The sequence below is a fragment of the Triturus cristatus genome, chromosome 10 (genome assembly GCF_964204655.1).
Source record: "Triturus cristatus chromosome 10, aTriCri1.1, whole genome shotgun sequence".
NCBI classification, from domain to species: Eukaryota; Metazoa; Chordata; class Amphibia; order Caudata; family Salamandridae; genus Triturus; species Triturus cristatus.
Window position 1 is genome coordinate 314,203,540 of NC_140593.1, and position 24,226 is coordinate 314,227,765.

The 24,226-nt window shown below is 47.6% G+C and overlaps 1 protein-coding gene across 1 annotated transcript in view; it reads right to left on the reverse strand.

Annotated features, from left to right (window-relative positions):
- The window catches only part of CFAP69 (cilia and flagella associated protein 69), a 630,939-nt gene that overhangs the window by 452,968 nt on the left and 153,745 nt on the right, over positions 1–24,226 (reverse strand). Inside the window, exon 3 of the mRNA XM_085631353.1 lies at positions 15,690–15,755. Within this exon, the coding sequence (XP_085487479.1) occupies positions 15,690–15,755 (66 nt within the window). The remainder of the gene's footprint in view (positions 1–15,689; positions 15,756–24,226) is intronic.

A 24,226-nucleotide genomic window follows, 5' to 3' on the forward strand; every position in this document is an offset into this window, starting at 1 on the left:
CCTTACTGAAACAGACTTTTTTGTTTGCAATTGTGTTGACAACCGTATGATCTTTCGAATACGCTCCTCTGACGGGTAAGCCTTGGCCTCCTCCGTGCAGATTAGAGCACCCAGAAATTGAATGGACTGCGCTAGTCTGAGATGGGACTTCTCTAGGTTGACTCTGAGACCTAGCTGATCGAAAAGCTCCATGCAAACGTGAAGGGAGCAGAGGGTGTCTCTGAACGAACTTCCTTTGATAAGCCAATCGTCCAGATACGGGAAAATCTGGTGACCTTGGAGTCGTAGGTGGGCCGCAATTGGCGCCATACACTTTGTAAAGACTCTCGGTGCCGACTTTAGTGCGAAAGGTAAGACCTTGAATTGGTAATGACGCCGGCCTCCATGAAGCTAAAAAAAATTCTGTGTTTTACGTGGATTGGGATGTGAAAATAAGCATCTAAGAGGTCCAGGGATGCCAAATAATCTCCTCTGCCAATTAGGAGAAGAATTTCCTGCAGGGATAACATTCGGAATGATTTCTTTTGAATGAATTTGTTGAGACCTCTGAGGTCCATTACCTGCCTCCATTTTGATGTGTCCTTCTTTTTTATGAGAAAGAAATGCGAGTAATAGCCTTTCCCGCGTTGCAGTTGCGGAACTTCTACTATCGCCTCCTTTTGTAATAACGCTATCACTTCTGCCTTGAGGGCTGATAGATGTTCTTGCCTCCTGTGTATAGGAGGCTGAATTGGAGGCTTGTCTACGAATTCCAGAGTATGGCCATGTTGTATTACATCTAAAACCCATCTGTCCGTTGTTATTGACAGCCAAGCTGGGTAAAATGAAGTCAGGTAATGGGTGCTGCTTCTCGGACAAGTGTCGGATGTGTTGGAGAAGTCATTGTCGTCGATTGGACTGCTGCGACTTCCCTCTCGTAGATGACCTTCCTCTGGACTGTTGTTGATAGTTATTGGAAGATCGAAATTGTTGATTGCTCGAGTACTGACGAGATCCCTGCTGCTGGTACGGCTGATATCTGTTCGATTGGAACGAGGATCGTTGTGTAAATTGTCCTCGGGATCCTCTCCTCCGAAAGGACTGAAACCTGCCCTGTTGCAGAGATCCCAGCGCCCGCGCTGTATCTGTGTCCGTTTTGATACTTTGGAGGGCCTCATCGACATGCTTTCCGAACAGGTTCTCTCCATCAAATGGCATGGCCACTATTTTGGCCTGTACCTCCGGTCTGAACGAGGTGGCCTTCAACCATCCTTGTCTGCGCAGGGCTACTGCACCTGCCATTTGTCGAAAAGCCACTGAGGACAAATCCATAGCGATGTCGATGGATTCAGATGCTGCCCTAGCCCCATCCTGTAGAATAGCAGCCGCTTCTTCTTTTTTATCGTCTGGAAGATGGGAGAGCAAGGGAGCTATATCGCACCACATCTGCCGGTTGAATCTGCTGATGAGGGCTAATGCATTAGAAACCTTTATGGAAGACGCTGCCATCACTGCAAAGCGCTTCCCTGTGCCGTCCATTCGTCTTCCGTCTTTGTCCGGGGGAACCATTGTTGTTGAAACCGGATTTTTTGAGTTTCTTTGGGCGGCCTGCGTCACCACAGAGTCTGGTCGAGGATGACCAATCAAACAGGCCGGAGACGATTCCGGAGCTCTATATTTTTTGTCTATTCGAGGAACTGAAGCAGCCACTGAAGCCGGGTTCTTCATAATCTTCAAGCCTTCCTCCCAAATATGGTCGATTATTGGAATGGATCGCATAGACTTGCGTGACTCCTCTTTAACCCCTTCCATGCTGCGCAAATTCCGCCGCTGTGCTGACGGTTTCTTGCGCGGGCGTGGTCATGACGGAACGGTTCCGTCATGAGCACAGCTCAACCGTGGCTCATGACGGAACCGTTCCGTCATGAGCACCGAAGGGGTTAAAGTCATAAAGAAAACATTCGGCTTCCTGAACTGGAATGGGAAGATCAAAGCGCTTTGATGCTTTCTCCATGATGTCATGGAATCCTCCTATATCTTGCGGCGGAGAGTTCGCAGGTGTTGGAGATGGCGATGGCGTAGTTGGGAGAATATATTGATCCCATTCATCGTCAACCTGCTTATCTTGAAGGAGTTCTCCTTCTTCCAGTTGATCGGCGTCACTGTCTTCTAAGTCATCTCTGATTGTCATAATCGGTGGAGATCGGATCTTCTGAGTGGAAGTTTTGGGAGAAGAGTGAGGTGGTCGTACCTGTGTCGGCTTCTCCACCGTCTGTGGCGCTTGAGAGTTTGCGTCCGGGAAACGCCGATAGTAATCGTTGATCATCAGGCGTAAGTCAGTCACCAAGGACACCGGCATGGAAATAGAGTCCTCTCTAGAAGTATGCTGAGGCTCTTCCTCGTAGGCATAAGACTCCTGCAAAGATTCATAACTCCGTGAATCTCTCGGAGGACGATCCTGAAATGAGAAGACTTCTTGAACCTCATGAAATTCTTCCTCATCTGTTTCCTGACTCTTAATGCGAAGTTGGGAAGGACTATAAGCCACTCCTGAAGACTCCTCATCATCGGACTGTAAGTCTAGTAAATTTGAAGGCGGAAGCGGAGAAATTTTTGTCCATGTTGTAAAATCCGTAGACTTAGTCTGCTTCGTCGACGAGCCCGTCGACGACGCCATAGACTTCAATGGTATTTTCTTTACCTTAGGAGATTTAAAAGTTCCCGTCGACGGGACTGTCGTCGACGGAGTAAGCTGTATTATCGTCGACACCGTAGTTGTCGACGACGAAGTCTTCGTCGACGAAGGTAATGTGGCCGTCGACGGAATCGTCAACGGGCTTTTCTTCGACGTCGATGCCGCTGTCGTCGTCGATATCGTAGTCGTCGACGGTTTCAAAGCAATAATCGCCGGCGACGCCCTAATTATCGTCGACGGGGCTGAGGAAACTTCTCTTGACTCTTTAGATTTTTTAAGAGGAGTATGAGGTAATGAAGACGCAGGGGCCCCTTTGTCTTTTGTCTTTTGCTTTTTCAGCTCTGAAATATCTTCCGAAGTTGAAGATTTTCTCTTCTTTGAAGACTTAGAATCCTCCTCAGAGTCAGAATCTGAAGTGACCTTCTTTTTCTGAAGCCACAGCAGAAGACGTGCCTCCCTGTCACGTAGGGTCTTCGCAGAAAAGGTTCTGCAATGTTTACAGTCCTTAGGCACATGTTTTGGGTGCAAGCAATATAAGCAGTCCTTATGTGGGTCCTCAGAGAACAATCAAGGCTTTCCACAGGATCTGCAGGGCCTGAAAAGCCTCTTCTTAGAGCTTTCAGCCATACTGAACAAGAAAAGGTGAAGCACAATACCTTAAACCAGCCAGAAGAAGGTAATTTTAGATAAGTTCACACAGGAACAAAACTGAGCAAGGCTCAGGGAGACACCTCCTCACACGAAGGCAGTTGGAAATCTGAGGCAGGAAGGCTCTGCTGGGGAGTTTGAGGGCAGGGCTAGCAGCCGATTGGCTGAGTCTTGGACCACATAATGATGAGATTTGGTTACCAAATAAGATGATTCCCTATGGGATTTTGCTATGCAGTTTTTCTTATACTGCTGTGGTCATTCTGTTACCGTGAGACTCCCACCATGACGACGGGGAAGATACAAGCATGTTAATCTATGAAAGATTCAATACTGGAGAATATAGAGTTTAGAAGGAGTAGTTATTTGCACATCTCCAAAATTGTGGACACCCATACTAGCATGTGAATTAGAGGACATTTTTCAAATTGACTTCTTTTTGACACATTGTCTAACATTTGGAGGGCAGAAATGCATTGAACGTCAATTGGTAATAACACTTGTTCTACAATTCTGTGATTCCCCTAAGTCCCTGGATAAAGATGGCACCTCACTTGTGTGGGTAGACCTAGTGTCTGTAACCGGAAACTGCTCTAAATGCAACGTGGACACATCACATTTTTCCAGTGGAAACTGGCCCTTTTTTCAAATTGTGCCTAGCTGTGGATTTTGGACCCGAGCTCAGCTGGCAAACCTGTAAAAAACTATTTTAAAACTAGACACCCAGGGGAATCAAGGATGGGGTGACGTGAGGCTCTCACCAGGTTCTGTTAATCAGAATCCTTTGCAAACCTCAAACTTTGTCAAATAAAAGACATTCTCCTCATATTTCTGTGATGGAAAGTTCTGGAATCTGCAGGGAGCCACAAACTTCCACCCACCCAGAATCCCCCTAAGTCTCCCGATAAAAATGTTACCTTACTTGTGTGGGTAGGCCTAGTGCCTGCGACAGGAAACATCACATTTTTCCAGTGTAAACTGAACTTTTTTAGGTCGAGCCTGGGCAGGGCATGCGTTGCTCTACAAGGCATGCTGTATTCAGGTAGGGACTTGACGCGCCGCCCATGTCCCGCCAATCTTTTCAATTGGCTCCTGTTACTGTCTTTTCTAAATCGTTTTTCATTCATGAATAGGCTTAGTAGCCCTCCTTGGTACCGACTTGTCTGCATTTGTAACCCCCCACGAGGACTGGACTTTTTACTTGTACTGCTTTATCTAGGCTGTGAGCACTATTTTCTTCAGTGATTTGCCCCTATTCTACTCATTCCCTGCTTTCCTACAAGCAGCCCAATGCCCTCATTTATTTTAATTACTAATGGCAGTCCGCTTTAACTATACGGGACGCGTTTCTTTCTTTCTTTAATTTGGCAGCGCGGTCCTATTTAATTACAGTGGTTGCACTTCTTTATTTATTTAATTTGGCAGCGCGGTACGCCTTAACTTTAGCGGTCGTGCTACTAAACATTTTTTTTTTGCAGTGAACGCCTCCATACCATGCTTTCACTTACATAGTCGTTGGGCCCCTTTCTTCAGACGCTGCTGCCATATTCAGGATACAGCGAGCTGTGTCTAATGAAAGGGGTGCGCCCACCATTAAAGTAAAAGCATGGCATGGGACACTTATACAAAAATAAAAAACATTTGTTTATGAACAAATGTTTTTTTTTGGTAAAAGCGCCCCATGACGTGCTTTCACTTTAATGGTGGCCATGCCCCTTTCTTTAGACGTGGATTGCTGTAACCTGAATAGAGTGAGCTGCGTCTAAAGAAAGGGACGCGGCCATGATGAAATTGGTCTCGCATTTGCGAGAGTTGGAGCTATTGGCATTAGAAATGACAATGCCTTTTATATATGTGTTGGTTTTCAAAACACAAAAATAAAATGCACTGTCATTTACAATCCCGATAACTTAAACTCTGGTAAATGCAAGACCTAATGCATTGCAAATGCTTGTTACTTTTGCAGTGGATTTAGTGCCTACAATGAAGGGCACTAGGAGTTTTTTTCTCCCCCTATATTTTTGAGTGGCTGCACATGCTTTTGTTATAGATTATCTCTGTCTTTCAGAGTTTCCTTTCTTATTCTACTTCATTTGAACATCTTTTTCCATCTTTCCCTGATTCTTTTCTTTCTGCTTCTTCATGTGCGTAGATGGTGTTGATGTACATTACATGAGAGCCAGGTCCAACAAACTATTGGCAGGAAAAAGTCACAATAGAAGATGCGTTGGCCGGAAGGCGAAGCGGAGCCCTAAGGAGACCACGCCTAACAAGGGCAGCCTGAGGCAAAGGAACAGGTAGAGCAGTAGCCCTAGAAAATACAAGCACATTGCATAGCATTGGCCAGCACAATTTGAATGACCAAATGGCCAGCGAGGGGCGGGGCCAAAGCACAGACAAAAACAAGGAAGGAACTAACATATGGTCAATGCTGCCATAATCGTCATTGTCATTGTCTCCGGGAAATTGGATACTCATCATCGTCTGATCGCCGCAGGAGCATCGCCACCGAACACACAAAGAGGTCTCCAGCAAGAGTAAGGGAAGCAGACAACATGCTGTTGACAGCATGATTGAGAGGGCAGGTACCACTTGAGTGGCGACTAAAAGAAGGATGCCTGAGTGCGCAAAAGAAGTGGCCGCTTCACAAGCCCGCCCGCTACTGGGATCACAACGGAGCGCAGCCAAGAGAGAGAACAGAAGGGAGAACCAGAGTAGTGGAGGCAGCTCAGCTGACCGTGGAGGAGCAAGGTCAGCAGGGAGGGTCGAGCTGCAGCAAATGATCATGCGTAAAATGGAGGCACCCGGGAAGCATGGCCACGAATGGCTGATTGTGCAAATTCAGGGCCCCCCTGCCATTAGAGAAAAGCGGCTAGGTAGGGGCAGGTCAGAAAACATGCATCAAAGCACCATGCAGCAATGATAGAGTTACCACTAAGGCAGACCAGAAAGGAGCAGCACGCTGAACCCCTGAACAGCACTGATAGGGGCACATGGGTCCAGAACAGTTGTGACACAACAGAAAAGGCAACTCTTAGGCTCATCGAGGTACAGTGATTAGAGTGAGGATGAGCTTGGTGGGGAGAAGAGCCCAGATACCACCAAGGATCCTGGAGCCAACACAATAGGGCTAGAAAGGGTCAGCCCATCCAGAAGACTTCTGCTCTGGCAGTACATGGTCAGCTGCAGGGGTAATGAGTGCACCGGGAGAGGGCCAGTGGACAAACGGGTGAAGGAGTCATTGTATGCAGAAGCACAGTAAATGGAACTGTAACTTACAGCACACAGGTTGGGGTGATTCATTCCTTCTGCACCACACAAGCTGCGCCCCTTTGCACACTGGAGCCAGGCACTCACTGATCCCAACAACCACAGGCTGCTGGTTGACTATGCGGGCACAGGATGGTACCTTAGGAAGTGAAGGCACACAGGGACTATACAATGATATGCCATATCCTCATTGGCACCCAGGGGCATTATCTTGGGTGCCTTGGTAGGTTGGGGAAGCATCCAGGATACTGTTTTTCATGCACCATATCCAATGCCATGCACTGGCTACTGACTAGGACATTGGCCTATGCAGCCAGGGCAAGGGCTCGCATAGTGGTCCCCAACAGTGATGGAGTAAGAAGAACTTAGCACCCACTTAGCAAAGGACAGGATCCTAGCACGCAGTAGGACGCCGTAACAAGAGGCGACCTCAAGCCACGGGATAAACCAAACAGGGACAGGAAAAGGGGCAGGGCACAAAACATCTTCCCTTCCTACCCAGTAACAAGCAACCACACCAAATGTCACGGGGGCCGCACAAAGTAACGAGGCAGCGGCAACTGACCTGACCAGGACATGGGTGGGGGTGTCACGCAAGGCACAGCTAACAGTGAATACCTAAGGGCATCCCTGGGGGATCCCCCCATGAATGTCAGAGAGTCAGCTTTAGCTAACCTTCTGCCCCCAACAGTGAAAAACGGGATTTGGCATCAAGAAAACAGTGCCATTTTTTCCTATTTGGAGGTAAGGCAAAAGTCCTCAAGGTCATGAAAGTGGACCTGGCATGTTTGGCCAGGCTAGTCTGCCCAGCAGATGTCCTTTGGTCTGAGATTACAGCACAATTTGAATGGAGGGGTGAGGTAAATCCCGGCATGTAGAACCATCCAGGAGGAAGCTCAAAATCTCAATGAGCGCATTCTGCAAGGGAATGGGCTGACTATTCATCAGGCATAGCCTCATCAACCTCAAGATCCCGGGCCACTTCACCACAGGGAAGTTTAACTTTTCAGGTAGCAGGATGGATACATTCCTTTTGGGCAACATGAGCATGCTCAGACTTTTGGATTTCTCTTAGTGACAGGTACTCCGGGCAAGCAGGGGGAGTTGATGGCAGTCGTGAAACTGCCAGCAGCATGGCAGAGAAAGCACCTTTAACGTTAGTACAGTAAGATAGACAGAAAGCCATCCTGTCAGGAATCCACGGAAGACTGGACAACTGCTTGGCCTCTGAACCCCACTGAAGGAGTTAACAAAGTACTATTGCCTTCTATGCAGGCTGGTGTGGAGCCCTTTAAGGTAAATCCATCGGAGGAGTCCCCGGAGGCGTGGCCTGTGACGTTTCCTACATCCGCCCTATCAGAGGAAACACCGGACTGAACAAGAAGCGAGAGCACCCGGACATATGGAGGAGTCGATTCCGGACTGAGAGAAGAAGCCAAAGCATGGAGGTTGCGGAGACCGGAAGAACCGAAGAGAGACGGAGTGAGATCTGCTGCCCCAGACGAAGAAGTCAAGCCAGGAGGCCAACGAGACCGCGTTCCGCCCCACCGCCCTCCAGGAGGAGGGTGGCTTAGCAAGGTACGGGCAAAACTTCAGGGGTTTCCAGGGCACGGGTAGGGGAGGGCGGGGAATGCAAGGGAGGTCACAAATAGGGCTCGGACGGTGTTGGCGGTTTTGGTGATATCATCCCTCACTCCCGCTACTCTACATCAGGAAGTGTTTTCGCTTCCTTACTGACCCTCTTAAAAATTTGGTTTCTGTTTTGGGTTTCATAATTCGTCGATACCAGGACCTCGGAAATCTGGTGGAACCAGGTCAGACTTCTTTCTCCTCCCCCCTTCCTCTGAGAGACATCTGCAGGAAAAAGGAGCAACCCCTACCAGAGGAGTACCCCAGTGTATTTGAACTGTTACAAATATGAATAAAGAAACCTGCATAGTACCATATTCTATTTTCACTGGTGTTTGGCGGTCATATGGACACCCACTCCGTTACACATCGAAAAGAAGAGGGGCCGGAACAGTGTCCTTGGCATGCCTCAAAGCAGGGACGCTGGAAGCTGAAAGACGGGCCAAATAAAGGGTTAGCTGCGGGGCTGACACAGCACTTGCAGCCTGGTCAGGGCTAGAGAGGCCAGGAACGCCCCACATCGATAGCAAAGGAAGCCTAGAAGCTGAAATGCCTAACTTCTATGGGGGGCCTTCATTGGAGAGTGCTGTCAAGGGGGATTTGGGGTGATGGACAACCAGCTAATCACTCTGGAAAGCTGTGACTATTACTTGGTAAGAGAATCAATGATTTATGGCCATCTAATGATCATGGCAGTAACCTGTGATAAGTGCACGAGGCATATCAATAATCGAGGTTAGGAGGAGCTTAGCGCTAGACCAAGATGGCCGCGTGAGCCTTGAGCTCCCGCTACCCTCGCGCCCTCCGGCACTCATCCTGTCCTAAATCCTGATTTTCATGCACGGAATCCTGCAGATGAGTCACAGCTGGGGTGATTGACGTTGTCCGGGCCAAGATCGCCCACCGGGGACCGAAGTTGTGCACGGCGGAAGATTGCGGCCTACCTCCGAAGGATGCCAGGGGCTTGCGTTGGCAGGATGCCTGCCAACTAATTGAACAACAGCGGCCTTGGGAGGTGTGAACTGACGGACGGATGCCGTGGCACTTTCACTTTCGCTTTCTCGCCCTTTGTTTGCTCCGGGTTGGGAGTGCGTCATACAGATCCTCTGTTGTCTGGAAGACCTCCACCCGGTCCTGACTGGCTGTTGAAGACCTAGTCGTACCTGTCTCCTCTACCTGAGTGAGGGACGTCCTCTTGCGACTGACCGTCCTGCTGTCCGAGATGTCGACCAAATCGGAGGCAGACAGGTCGAAGTCTAAGACTACCAGGCGGGGAGGCTATATCCAATCCAACAATATGGATCGCTATGCCCAGCAGAAGGAGTCGCCTGGTGGATCGGGACAGTCGCTGGAAGCACGGAAGGCCGATTCATCCCCAGCCTCGGAGTTATCATTGCAGGATATCAAGGGGGCGATAGATGGGATGCAATCTTCGATTGGGCGACAGTTCGAGACCCTGGCGCACAAGGTGGACATGATTTTGGTCGATGTCAACTTGATTCGCGCGGACCTGGGAAAAACCAATGAACGGGTCAAGTCCCTGGACCTCAAGACTACTGGCCTCGCGGACGATGTCTCGGAACTCCAGGCTGAGGTCCGCAAGCTACGAACCGCGAATGACCTCTCCGCTCGCCGGCTCGAGGACTTTGAAGGTCGGGCCCGGCGCAATAATGTGCGCATTATTGGGGTCCCAGAAACTTCGGAGGAGCTCTCCGTGGACCTCCTCGTCGAGGACCTGGTGGTGAATCATCTTGCGCCGAAGGGCCTCGGCAAGTTTTTCGCGGTGGAGCGGGCTCACCGAGTGCCTGGCGGACGGCCTAAGGTGGGAGCCCCCCCGCGGCCGATTGTCGCCCGGATCTTCCACTTTCGAGATCGGGACGCTATCCTGCAAGCATCGAGGGTGGCAGGCCCGGTGCCTTTTCAAAATGCCTCTGTGAGCTTTTACCCTGATTTCACCCAGATGGTGCAGAAACAGAGGCAAAGTTTCCTGGGGGTGAAGCGGCAGCTTAGGGATATGGACCTGAAGTATGCCATGCTTTTCCCTGCTAAGCTGCGTGTGGTATATGAGGATCGGACTTTCTTCTTCGAATCGCCGGACATGGCAGGGGACTGGCTGGATGCACTCCCTCGGCGACAGCCCGGCCGGGACAGCGTGGATGGGGTGGAAGGCGACCGGGATGGACAGAAGTGATACCCTCGGTGCTGGCCTGTTTCGATTCAGCCCTGGACAGTGACTCGCACCTTATTGCAGTAATGGGAGGGCGGCGGGGGGAAGATAGGGGCTCTTTCCTCCCTTGGGGTGCTTTTTGTAGATTTGTTTTTGGTAGGGCGACAGGCACACTGCAAGTTGGGGGGGCTTTGTAAGCTGACGCAGGGGTGCAGGGTGGGGGAGGGGGGGTTTCAGGATGTTGGGGTTGTTGTTTGGGGTTGTTGTTTTTTCTTGCAAGGCGTAGCAATGACTGTCAGAATTGTCCGATTGTGGTTCTCTGGGGGGGGGGGGGAGGTCTCTTTGTGTTCAGGGATGGGGGATAGGGGCTTAAACGTACTCAGCTGGAATGTTAATGGCTTAGGGGACCGTATAAAACGGGGGATAGTCCTGCAATTTTTGAAACGGACCTTGCCAGACGTGGTCCTCTTGCAGGAGACCCACCTTATAGGGAATATGTGTTATGCGCTTAGCAGAAAGGGCTATAAATTCATTGCTCACTCGGGGTTTTCCTCGGGATCCAGGGGTGCGGGCATACTTGTCAGAGCTTCCCTACCATTTGAGGTTGACTCCACCATTGCTGATGATAGGGGGCGCTTTGTGGCCGTGTCGGGGAGGTGGGAGGGCAGAACGTTGGTTTTGGTCTCTGTTTATGTCCCTCCTACATTGCAGGCCTCCACGTTTGCTGATCTGGGCAAGGCCTTGTTGGAACTCCCCGAAGGGATGCTAGTGGTGGGAGGGGACTTCAATGCGGTTGGTTCTGGAATGCTAGATAGGCACCCGCCCAGAGACACCGGGGGGGCTCAGAAGTGGCTTCCCGACTTTATTGATACTTTTGGCTTGGTAGATCGTTGGAGGCTGCGGCACCCCACTCAGCGACAATACACCTTCCATTCCGGGGCCCACGGGAGTCTCTCCCGGATTGATTATCTGCTCACTCTGGCGGCACACGCCTCTTTGGTAACTGAGGTTAGGCACATGGCACGGGGCATATCAGATCATTCACCGGTGTGGGCACGTCTGGACATGGGCCGGGTGGCGGGGGGCAGGGTGGCTCCCGTTAACCCCTGGTACTTTCGGGACCCCAAGCTGCGCAGCGCGTTGCTGAAGACAGTTGACCACTACTTTCGAGAAAACCAGGGCTCAGTTGACTCCGCGGTGTCCTTGTGGGAAGCTTCTAAGGCTGTACTGAGAGGAGAAGCCTTGTCCCTGGTAGTGGCCGCCAAGCGGCGGAGAGACGCCGAGGTGATACAAGTGGAGGACGAGATAGCGGCTTTAGAGTTGGCCTTGGAAGGGGATGTTGAGACGTCCACGCTGCACAATTTGAGCCTGAAGCAATTGGAGTATAGGGATCTGGTGACAAATGCCGCCAAGACCCTTCACAGAGAGCAGCAGGGGCGGTTGTATGATGTTGGTGATAAGGCCGGGAAATTGCTGGCATGGCTGGACAAAAAGGAGCGTGTTAATCGTGTGGTGCCGGAGTTGTTGACAGATGGGGGAGAGGTTGTCACTGATCCCGATGGTATAGTCCGGTGTTTCTCAGACTATTTTCGTACGGTATACGCCTCGGTCTTGGATAGATCGACTGAGGACTCGTGTGATCTTCTGCGTGACATCGCTCTGCCCTGCCTTTCCGCCATTGATAGGGAGGACCTCGATGGTGATATCACTGTGGACGAAGTGGCAGGTGCTATCCGTGCGTTGCGCTCCGGCAAGGCTTCGGGCCCAAATGGTCTGCCGGTAGAGCTGTACAAGCTTTGTCCGGATAAGTTTGCTCCTCACTTGACCGCCATGTTCGTGGAGGCGTTGAGGAACGGGTTTCTTCCGCTCGATCAACGGCTGGCGACGATCGTGGTAATACATAAAGACGGAAAGCCCCGGGATAGGTGTGGCTCCTATCGGCCGATCTCGCTCCTCAACGTCGAGCCGAAAATCCTTGCCAAGATTCTCGCGAACCGCCTGGTCCGGGTACTTGGCGACTTGATCCACCCGGATCAGTCGGGCTTTATCCCGCACCGTAACACTGCACTAAACCTTAGACGCCTCCACGGAGTGATTGCCAGGACGGGTACGATACGAGAGCCGGCTATTGTGGCGTCCCTCGACGCCACGATGGCCTTTGACACGGTAGAGTGGGCATACTTGTGGGCGGTGCTGGCCAAATTCGGCTTTGGGCCTGGATTTGTGGGGTGGGTGAGGCTGCTCTATGAGGGGCCTCTTGCAAGCGTCGTGGTGAACGGGCGGGCGTCGGCACCTTTCGAGCTCGGGAGAGGCACCCGGCAGGGTTGCCCCCTGTCGCCGTTGCTGTTTGCCCTTGCTCTTGAGCCGTTGGCGGCGTGGATACGGTGGCACCCGGATATACGTGGGCTTCGCTGGTCGCCTGACCACGAAGACCGTACTTCACTCTACGCTGACGACATTCTGTTATATCTTGCCTCGCCTAAGAAATCTCTGATAGTGGTTTGTGACGTCTTGACATCTTTCGGTAGAAACTCGGGCCTAGTCATTAATTGGGGGAAGTCACACTTGTATGTCCTGTGTGGGGATGTCCCGCCTGTTCCGCGTAACTGTTCGATCCAGATAGCCCAGCAGGGCTTTTTGTATTTGGGGATCTATATTTCCACCGACCCCATCTTGCGCTACGAGAAGAACTTGCTCCCTCCCTTGGTGCGCCTGCGGCGGGATGTGGCGGGCTGGCGGCGATTGCCGCTCTCCCTCCTTGGCCGCGCTGCACTGTTTAAAATGATGTCCCTTCCCCGTTTCCTCTATGCCCTGCAGAATACTCTTGACCTGGTCCCGGCCAGCTATTTCCGTGAGATCGAAAGCCACCAGCGCGCGCTCTTATGGGACGGGCGTCCGCGTATCGCAGTCGCTAAGTTGACGCTTCCGTGGTACGACGGTGGTATCGCGCTTCCAGACATTCGACGTTATTACTGGGCCACCCAGCTGAGCGCGATTAACCATGGTGTCTATGGTCCGGCGCTCAGCCCTGGCTTCGCCATGGACCGCTGGTTGCTCCGTGGGGGTAATCACCACAGAGCGTTTTATTCGAAATCGTCGGACCTCACCCTCACGGGGCCCACCAGAGTGGCCGTCCATGTGTGGAAGGTGGCGACGGACTCGCTGGGCTGGAGGGGTAAGCTTACCCTTGCCACCCCTCTGTTCGACTCCGAGATTCTGGGGAAGCTTTGGCGCACAAAAGGGTTCGAGAAATGGGATTTGATCGGCATATCCAGGGTTGGAGACCTTTTGGTTAAGGGTAAGATAAAGTCGTTCGAGGAGCTGCAGAAGGAATACGAGCTGGGGAGCACGGAGTTCTTCCGATATGCACAAGTGCGCCATGCCTTGCGGTCAGTCCTTGTGGAGGGGGAGAAGGTGCCCGAGTCCTCTCCGTTGGAGGATCGGATCCTGGATGGTCACATGCCAGAGAGCACGATTTCGCTCATTTATAAGAAGCTTATCAATGTTCGGGCGGATCTTCTCCTAGGGTTGCGCGCCCAATGGATAAGGGACGGCCTTGAACTAGATGATGAGGATTGGCAGTACGCAGTTTCTTCTCCCAAAGAGGTCGCTATCCCCGCGCGCCTGCGGCTGGTGCAGCTTAAAATACTCCATAGGGTCTACGTGACGGGGCCCAGGTTGGTTCACATGGGTTTTTCTGAGGAGGGCCAATGTAAGAGAGGCTGTGGTATGGTGGGTACCTTCCTCCATATTATTTGGGAATGCGGTGCGATTATGGAGTTCTGGAGGCAAGTCCATGAGGTGATGGGGGAGGTGACAGGAATTGTTATGCAGCCTGAGGCGCGATGTTGTCTCCTGAATGTCTGGAGTCCTACTGACCACAACGCGGCACAGACTCAGTGGGTGACCCTGGGGAACATGGTAGCCAAGCGCGATATCGCTCGGCTGTGGGGCTCCAATAGGCCGCCCACATTGACAGCGTGGATGGAAAACATGGACTGGAGCATGTTTAGGGAGAAAACAGTGTACTGTGCTCGGGGGCGCCCTCGGAAATGGCATGCTGTGTGGGGGCCATGGAACCAGTACAGAGGGGACATATGCCTGCCCCCCGACCCGGATCCGCCTGAGGAGCAACTTTCCCCTTAGTCCTTTTCTGGCTTTGACTTTCCCGCTGATATGTGATTGTTTCTAGAGTCTCTGCCTTTCCCTCCTTTCCCTTACTATAGATCAGTGCCTGTTGGCCGTGATGGGGCTCGTCCCCCCTGATGGGAACCTCTCTTGGTGTTTACAGTACCTTTCGCCTTGCTTGTGTTTAGGGTTGTATTTATGTTTATGCAAAATAGAACCTTTGGCTCTCCTGTCAGTGATATGTGGACGCAAGCATGTGTTGAACTTTAAAGCTGCCGTACCTCCGGGATGTCGGCTGAATAGCTGTGTCACTGATATACAATAAAGGTTTTTCAAAAAAAAAAAAAATAATCGAGGTTATCATGATGTTTTATGACCACCATATTGCTAATAAACTGTGTCTGTTTACACAACGAGCCTTCTTGTCAGCTGGTAGAAGGCGATGGGGGGGGGGGGGGGGGGAATGAAGGTGTACAGTGGCGCAAAGCCCGGGACGAACCGGGGTCGCTCACCTGCGGTGGGTTATGTCAGAAAGCATCCAAAATTCATTATATATCTTGAACCACGTGCCCTAACATTAAAGAACCAGAAATTACTGTATACTCCAGAGCCTACACTCATAAACCATGTATGATTTTGTATGGCGTCCACTAGCTAGTGCCAAATACCCAAGATGACTTCCTTTACATGCTAAAATTATAGAACAAAGCTTACAAAATTAGAGGGGAATAATTAGCATAGACAATGAGCAATGGCACCCGTTCATTACAGAAAGATTTCACAACCACATCATATCCTTCACTTTAATGGGAATAGTTATATTTTCGAGCCTCAGCTGGGATGCAAACTGTGCAATGAGTATTATACAGAAATGAAAGATAATTATATAATACGTGTAGAAGTAAACGTAGTCCATATTGCTTATAAACATGCTTAGGATGCTTATAAATTCAGAGTTTGACAGAATTTGATAACAACTAAGCACCCATCAACATTTCATGCAGAAATAAGACATAACAGATTATAAAAAAGGCAAGAGTGAGAGTGAACTATACCATTAAGTTAATTTCAGAAACTCATGTAAAAATATCACAAATGAATAACAGGCACGAAAAAGTATATCATTCTCAAAGTAAGCAAGTTACTTTGCGCAACATCAACTGAAAAGGATACAACTCCGTTCTGGTAATGTTTCACCATCTTCTTGAGTACTCTCAGATGTCTTTCTGTGAAATTGCACTGTAAAAAATACAGTGTAACTATGTTGTGCATTCAAATTACTTAAAATATTTGCTAACATAAAATATACTTTAATTTATGGCACATATAAACCTTACAGCAAATTTGTTGTACGCAACACACCTAATGAAGGGAAATGTGGATTAAGATTCTCCCGTAGGCTCTGCAATTTCAAACGATGTTTAAACAAGAATTTGCAATGAATGAATGAATTAATTTGTATTTATATTGCACAGTTACTTAAAACCATTTGCAATATGACTCACAAACAATTTAAAAGAGACTTAGAACAACCATTGTTTAAAAAACATTCATAAAATGAGTTTACATACAGCATTATCAAAATATGATAAAAGGATGGGTTATATACATTAGTAAAACGGCGAGAGATTGCCAGTGCAACATTTTTGATACGAGTTCTATGGTTTGGTAGTTAGAAATAACATCTTCACCAGCTGGTTACTGGAGACTAATTATTTAATAAACCAGATTGTCTTTCGTATTGCCTGGCCCCTCTTCTACCATAAGCCTAAGTCGGAGCGCGGCCATGTATCTCCCAAACCTGGCCAAGTCTGGCGGTAGAGTGCAGGAAAAGAGTACCGAGGCGGCTTCTTTTACAGTCCGGACCCCGTTACGCAGCCATATTTGTTTTAGAAGGATCTGACGGGGCTGAAGCATACCGGGACAACAACAAATCAAGTGCAGCAGAGATTCATGTTTGAAGTTGCAGATTATACATCTGATTTTGTGTTCAAGCGACTTCCACCCAGGATTTAATTCTTTAATTGGGTGGGGCACTAATCTGGCCCATACAAAGTTATTGAGTGCTTTCCTTCCCAGAGCTTGATTAAGATAGGGCTGGATTTTGTTCCCTGCATATGATGTTAAGAGCCCTGGAGGACCTCTCTTCCTGTAACATATTCCGCTAGGTCATTTATATGAGACCGTTGGTAACATTGTTTATTAATTGAGTTTGTAATGGCCAAATAGTTTATCGACCCTTCGTCCCAATTTTCAATTGCCAAACTCAACATTTCCACTGCTTTCTCCATGTAGCATTGCCATGGGTTGATTGACCCTCCATAGAATGGCTTCAGCATGCTTTTTAAGCTTCCGGCTGGGGCTGTCAATACTTGATAGTAATATTTTGCGTGCATTCCCAAGCATTCTTTACTTTGTTGATTCAGTCCGAATTCCAAACGAATTAGGCTGTTGCGAGTGTATTTGGGCAGTTTGAAAATGCGTTTATAGGGAAGGCATTGTGCTTTGTCCAACATTGCTTCCATTTTGCCCGGAAATGCCTGCTGTGCATAACCTGCAGTTGCCCTAATTTTGGCTTGTATTACTTTTCTGATAGGGGCTGTTGTTGGACTATGCATTAACTCATTTAGTTTTCATAGGGCATAAGTTGTTGACTGTGCTCTGGCCTTCATTTTGTGGAGATGTAGTGTTGCTTTACCTGTTTCACTTAGCCAGCACCCGAGGTAGTTGTAGGATTTCGCATTAGCGATGATTTCTTTGCCCACATGCCATTTCAGTAAAGCTATTTTGGAAAAATTACCGAAAATTACTACTTTTGTTTTTTGAGCATTTATGATAAGCTCATTTCTTTCGTTATAATTATTGAGGGCGTCTAGGCCCATTTGTAGCCCGATTTTTGTGTGGTCCATTACCACTAAGTCATCTGCGTATTGTAATATTTGCAGTTTTTTGGTTCCAATTTTTGTAGTTACCAGACTGGCATTATGAAGCTTCTTCCCAAGGTCAGCGGTGTATAGGTTAAACAATGTGGGGGCAAGTACACATCCCTGTTTTAGTCCGCGATTTGTCGCGCACTTCTTCGTTGAGGTGTTGTCTGCTAACTTCAGTTTGAGCCAGGTATTATTGTATAATGAAATAATGGCATTGAGGAGACCTACTGGGATATGCCAGATACGCAATTTGACCCAAAGCTTATGTCGGGGCACCCCATCGAAGGAAGCTGAATAGTCAACGAAGCATGCAAAGACTGGTTTATTATTTTTGCTGTTTGCTTGCTGGCTAAGATACGACATGGCCACGATGTTATCAGTTGTGGAGCAGCCTTTACGAAATCCGGTCTGATAGGGGGTGAGGATTTCGTTCTCTTTAATCCATCTATTTAATTAATTCAGTAAGGTGCTGGCGTAGGCTTTTCCTTTAATGTCCAAGAGGGCGATTAATCTATAATTTTTTGGGTCTGTGTTGTCTCCTCTCTTGAAAATTGGGTGTAAAAATGACCCTCGCCATGAGTCAGGCACCTTTGCTTTCAGTGGACATTCGATGAAAAGTTTTGATAAATTTTTTCCCCAATATACTGAATCTTCTCCTGGAAGACCATTGGGCCCGGGTGCCCCGTCTTTTCTTCTCTTTTTTATTACTTGTTTGACTGCGGTACAATCTTGTTCTTTGCCCAATAATTCCACTGGGGCCTCCTCGTCTCTATTTGCACTGGTTGAGGGACAAATCTCAGAGCTTTCAGGGTCTATGGAGCCTGCTTTTTCAATATAGATTATCGCGACGTGTCTCAGCCATGCATCTGCATGTACAGAGTTACGCCTGTCTACTTTACCTTTCTCCAGGCTGGCTATGAATTGCCAAGGCTGACATTGTTTATGTGGTATTGGGAGCTCATGTATTGTTACCCAGTCTTTCTCTATTTTATTTTGTTTAAGTGACCATAGCAGATGTCTGCGCTTTTTAGATAGTTCTTTACACATCTCCCTTGTTTCTTGGGTTCCTGCAATTCTTTGTGCTCTTTTTGCCCTCTTTAGTTTACATATTATTGTGGTTAGTTTTATGTTGTTATGACTAAGTTGTGAAGTGTACATTGTCATTCCATGTGGGCTGGCTTTATGGTTGTTGACAAGTATAGATGTTAGAGCACCAATCCACCTCGTCCAATTACCCACACTGGGTTGGATTCGAGGATGCTTACCTTTACACTCTTGTTTTTCTTTCCATGCGTTAAATAGCCTGGCCTGATGCTTGTTCCATTTTAGCCTTCTAAGTAGTGTGTGTTCTTCAATCCCTGTTGAGTGGGACATTACAACTGCTTGTTCCCTCTGTGTAATGCTGGAATTTAGTTCCACCTGCAGCAGTTTGTGATCACTAGTTTCGTGTGATTTTACTTCAAAGTTAACTATTTTCTGTATGAGAAGGCTGCATAGAAAGATGTAATCAATTGTGGAACATTTCTTAAATGTAGCAATGCCAGGGTGTTTGGAATCCAAACTTTTCCAGGTTTCATTGGCGGACTTTAAGTCATAATTTTGCAGAGAAGGAATTGAAAACTCTTTAGAGCTGGTTAGACACGACCTTTCATTCTTATGTGTTCCCAGGTGGTGCAGATTAAAGTCTCCTACAATCACTTTAGCGGATAGCGGTTTAGTATGTATAATTTCCTTTATTAAAGTTATAATATTTTTTGTAGCTTCCAATTTTTCCTGACCGTATGCATTTAGGTACAGTTGTATAACTAGGATTGAGGCACTATCATCTCTGTCCCTTTCTCCCTCTATTACGAGCGCCTGTAACACGTCTGACTCGATTTTTACCCTTTTTACTGTTATCTGTTTTATATGTTTTACATAAATTGAGGTTCCCCCTGAAGGTTTACCAAACCAGTTATGTTTGGTTGCTAGTTTATGGAAACCGGCATAGCCTTCAAGGTGTACATAATCTGTGGCCCAAGTCTCTTGTAGGCATACGATGTCTCCTTCCTGCAATATTTTTGTTGCTGTTTCATGTTTAAGTGCTTTACGTATTCCTGCCACATTCCAAGAGATGATTTTAAGAGTGGTAAGTGATTTATGATTAATGTAGGGTGTACTGGACGTTTCTGATATTATCAATTTTGCGGTGGGTGGCCCTTGTTGATTCCCTAAAGTGTCTTATATGACCACTTGGTCATCAGGAATAAAGAGTGCCACTTTGTAACTCTCGGCTTATCCTACTGATTTGATTGTTCCTTTGAGTTTTCAGTAGCTAATCGTCTTTTACTGTCCTACATATGGTCATGTCCTCCTGTCTCCTAACTGATATGGTTAATTTCTTATAGTTTTCGTCTAACTTTATTTTTGATGTGCCTCGCAATATCCCTTGTGAGTGCTCTTTCATGAACGTTGTACAGTTTGTTATGTTTGCCGGCTCCAGTAGAATTGATGGATACTTTTCTTGTTCTGGAGCACTTACACCAATACCCCAAATTTTTTTAAATATATTTTTCTCTGAGCACAGCTTCAGACGTATGATGGTTTGACCAGGTCACTATGGTATCTTCTTTACTGAGGTCTTACTCTTTTAATTCAAATTGAACACTAACTATATCCTCACTTTTTATATGAGACAATGAGGGTATGTGTTGAAGGAGCCTTAGTAAGTTCCCCCTGCTCAGTGTATCGTGTCTCCCCTTCGATTTGTACTGCGGTTGAAGAATTGTTTTACACATATTTCTGGTGCGGGCAGAGGTTAGTGATGTGCCTAACAGAGGTTCAGGGTGTGGTGTTTCTGTACACTGTGTCTTTCCAGTATTAGTGAGCACAGTTTTTTGATTTTTTGATCCCACTCCCGTGGTTTCCTTAAGCAACCCATATTCAATTTTATCCCTAACAGTTTCAGTTGTTGTTTGTACAATTATCTTTGTTGCTCCGCCGTTTTCAGTGGGCATTAATTCCTGAAACACTAGTGGGTTTGGTGTAACCTTTTCTGTATGATCGCCTTCACCCAAAGATTTATTTTGTTTTTGGGTCTTAATGAATATCGGGTATAGTTCATTTGATGGTTGCCTTTCCTGATTTGGAGGGGAGTTGATTGTAACCTCCGTGGAGACATGCGTGGACTGACCCCAGCTCCTTCTAATTTGTGAAGACGTTTGGCGCTTTAATTGTTTTTTTTGTTTTTTCTTCATACGTCGGGACAGATTTGAGTCGGTATTACTGGTTGGATTTTCCTGTTTCTTTTCTTTGTCTGGGATTCCTCAAGTTTCTAGTGTTTGAGTGGTGGTTGTTGGATCCATGTTTATGTTTGCGATTAAATTTGTACTGTCCTTTTTTGTGATCTTTTCGTGGGTGATTTGCTCAGTTGTCGCAATTATTCTATTACCTACTATTTGAACTGATTGTGATTTTAGATCTTCAATAAGGGTAGTGAGCACTTCCGGGATTGATACCAATTTGTCAATTGTTGGCCCACAGGTGCAGTCTGTGTTTAAGGAGGTTGCATATACTTGGGCACGTGTTATCAACTTGTTCAAGTTAGCCAGTTTTTGATCAATCCCGGATATTGTTTTTGCCATGATGTTAAGCAAGTCTACTTGGACATCCATTTTGTTTGATTGATAGTTCAATGCCTCCAGTGTGAGTTGAGATGTTTTAAAAAAAATATCCCATTTTGTTCCTGCGTCTGTCATTGCTTCTGGATGTGTAATGTTAGTATTTTGGCCGTGATTGACCTTTGCCGGAGTGTTATTAGGAAAAGCTTCACTTTCGGCTATTGGGTGAGTTTGTGTTTTGTCTTTACTGTTTGAAAATGTGTTCTCCAATGTTTGAACCAACCTACTGTGGGCTTCTGCTCCCTCTCAACCTTGATTTTTCCCTGCTGGTCCCTCGTTTGTTATGGTGTTTTGTATGCTGGGCGACGGTACTGTATAAGTCGATGTTTGTGTTTTACTATCAATTACACTTATTTCCACATGTTGATCCATGTGTTGAGTGAGGTTTAAGGAGGGCTTGTTGAGTTTTACCTGTACCTCAATTGGTTGTTGGGCCCCAGTGATCTGAAGTTGCTCTCGAGATTTTTGTAGCACTTGTTTAACAGGAGTTTCAGTGGAATGTTTATCCCGTTGTAATGAGAGGTCTTCGTTCATCTGGATTTCCTGGTCCTTAATAGATCCCCATGATTGGTCCATTTGTTCTTTATGTTCTTGGACCTGCTGAGGCCCAGTTAAAGTTGCGGGGTCTATATTAATTTGATCATTCTTTGAGTTTATAATTCCTGAGTGAGTAGACGGTGGGATTGGCGATGGTAACCAGTGATCCCATCCTTCCTGCTCATCATAATGGGATAACATTGCATCCGCCGGGTCTTTTAAAAAGTTAAACTTGTTTGGTATGCTGATCGATTTTGCAAACATTTTATATACTGGCGAAATTAAAGGCTGCATCGCACCCTCTGATTTTACTTTGTTATTTTTTGCGGTTGATCCTTGGAATTTCTTTTTCCTTTTTGTTAATGGAAGTGTGGCTCTCTCTCGTCCTGACCTCATAATATGTATAGAGTGCGCCTTTTTGCTCTGGATTGTACCTTGCAGTCGGTGTTTTACTTTATACCGCAGCACAGACCTGGTATTAACCTGCTGCGGTTATTGAAATAAACGTACTTCCGCCTGTCCCTGGATTTATTTTAGAATTTGTCCTCGATTTTGTTTTTTAGGATTTTTGCTCTTTTGGTCTTTTTTCCTTGCTCTTTGCGGTGTCTCCGAAGTGTCTATGTCCGGAAGGCGTGTGTGGCCAGGCTAGTTGTTCTTTTTTGCCGGGTCTCTGTATGCAATACGCCGTATGCCACTGGGCAGTACACACCCCACACTCCTTGGGCAATGGGCAATAGGCTGCAATAGACTGCGCGCCTATACCCCTCTGTGATCACAGCTGCTGTCGCTGCCACCAGTAATACTGCGTGCTAAAAGCTGTGGACTATGCGCTATACACTGTGGCCTATGGGCTATATCTTAGCGCTTTAACCACCAATTGTTGTCACCGTAGCACCCACTTCAGCACCAACTCCAGGGGGGAGGTAACAAACAGATGCAAAAGTTTACCACTCACCGATCAGATGCAGGTATCTGGACCGCTGTACTTTACCAGGGCCCTCCAAGAGCTCACTGCTCTCACTCTGATCTCTGCTTGATCCCTGGCCCCCACCTTCCTGTGTACAATATGGGGGTGTTGTGTGGAGGTGCAAGTCCTCAGCAGTCATCAGTCAGGTCGTGTGATCAGGAGGTGGCGGAGGTGGCCAAGGGGCCAGGGGGCCAAGGGGCGAAGAGAAGTCTGACCTGCCACACCCCTGAACCACGAGTCATGGCCAAAACCAGCCTCAGGCCATCCACAGCTGCCGCAATCTGCCAGTCTGCCAACGTGATCCGCCACAGCCCCGGCCACAGCCTATTCCCCCGCCGACCGCTAATGAAAGTGGGGGCCTGAAGCTGGGGGCCGAAGCAGCGCCAAGCCGGGACAAAGCCAATGCCAGTGCCGATGGAAGGGTGCGAGGCGGGAGCGGAAGCCGCTGCCGCGAGGCGTCTCTTTCGTCCTCGATCGCGGCCGCGGTTAGCGCGAAAACACGTACTGGACTCTCTCGCAACGTCTGCGTCCCATCGTGGTTACAGCGCTCTCACGGGCCGATCCGGGGTTGTTAACTGTGAAGCATATGTCCTGAATAGCCTTGCAATGCAATAGGTCTCGCATTTACGCGAGTTTAAGCTATTGGCATTGTAAATGACAATGCCTTTTATTTATGTTTTAAAAAATGAAAACAAAAATAAAAGGCATTGTTATTTGCAATGTCAATAGCTGAATCTCGAGTAAATGTGAGACCTATTGCATTGCAGACCACAAAAGACCAACCAGTAGGACCATGCCTAGGCAAGATATTTTAAAAAGCAGGTGCAGGGACCGTTGATGAATCATGATGTGGACCTGAAAAGAAAGCCCACCAAATCTTATGTTGCTTTGAAGGGCCCTGAAGTCATCAAGAGCAGGGAAAGGCTGATGACTTTGATTAAATGTCTCCATGTCAATGTCAGTCATGATACTGCAACCACCAATCCTTTGCAATGAGAATTCCTGCTCCAAAGTCCTCTGTGATGATACATGCATAGCGATCCTGAGTGAATATATACCTCAGCGCCTATTTCCCTTCAGTAGTGGCAATCTCCACGGATGAGTTAAAGGCTTTGGAAGGCAGTGGCAGCCTCTTTGTTTAACTGTGTTACCCAATGTGCTCTGTCCAGAGGATCTGCTTCTCAAGCTGAGATCAAAACGCCCACTTTTCAAACCGTTGAGAGGCATATTTTGCAACAGAAACCCTGAATAGCTACGCACAATCTCAATTATAGTACTTCTTGATTAAGTGGAAGAACAGCCTTTACCCACCTCTAACACTGCCACGGCAAAAAGACTTACAAAATACCTGACAGAGGGGGCAATGTAATAAGAATTCCTTTACACTTCTATTTGTTCCACAAAGATGAACAAATGAACTTTAGGAGCAATCATCCCTTTTGAACAGTCAATTTGAAATCTTCCTCCTCCTCCTCTACTACCCCGTTTACTTCACACGGCGGCTCCTTAGATGATACTTGTGAGCATGCTATTTTCCATGATGCTCTGATCTACACATTGACGCCTCAGCCAGGTAGTCCTTGGCCACCACTATTATATTACTTTTTATATTAAAAC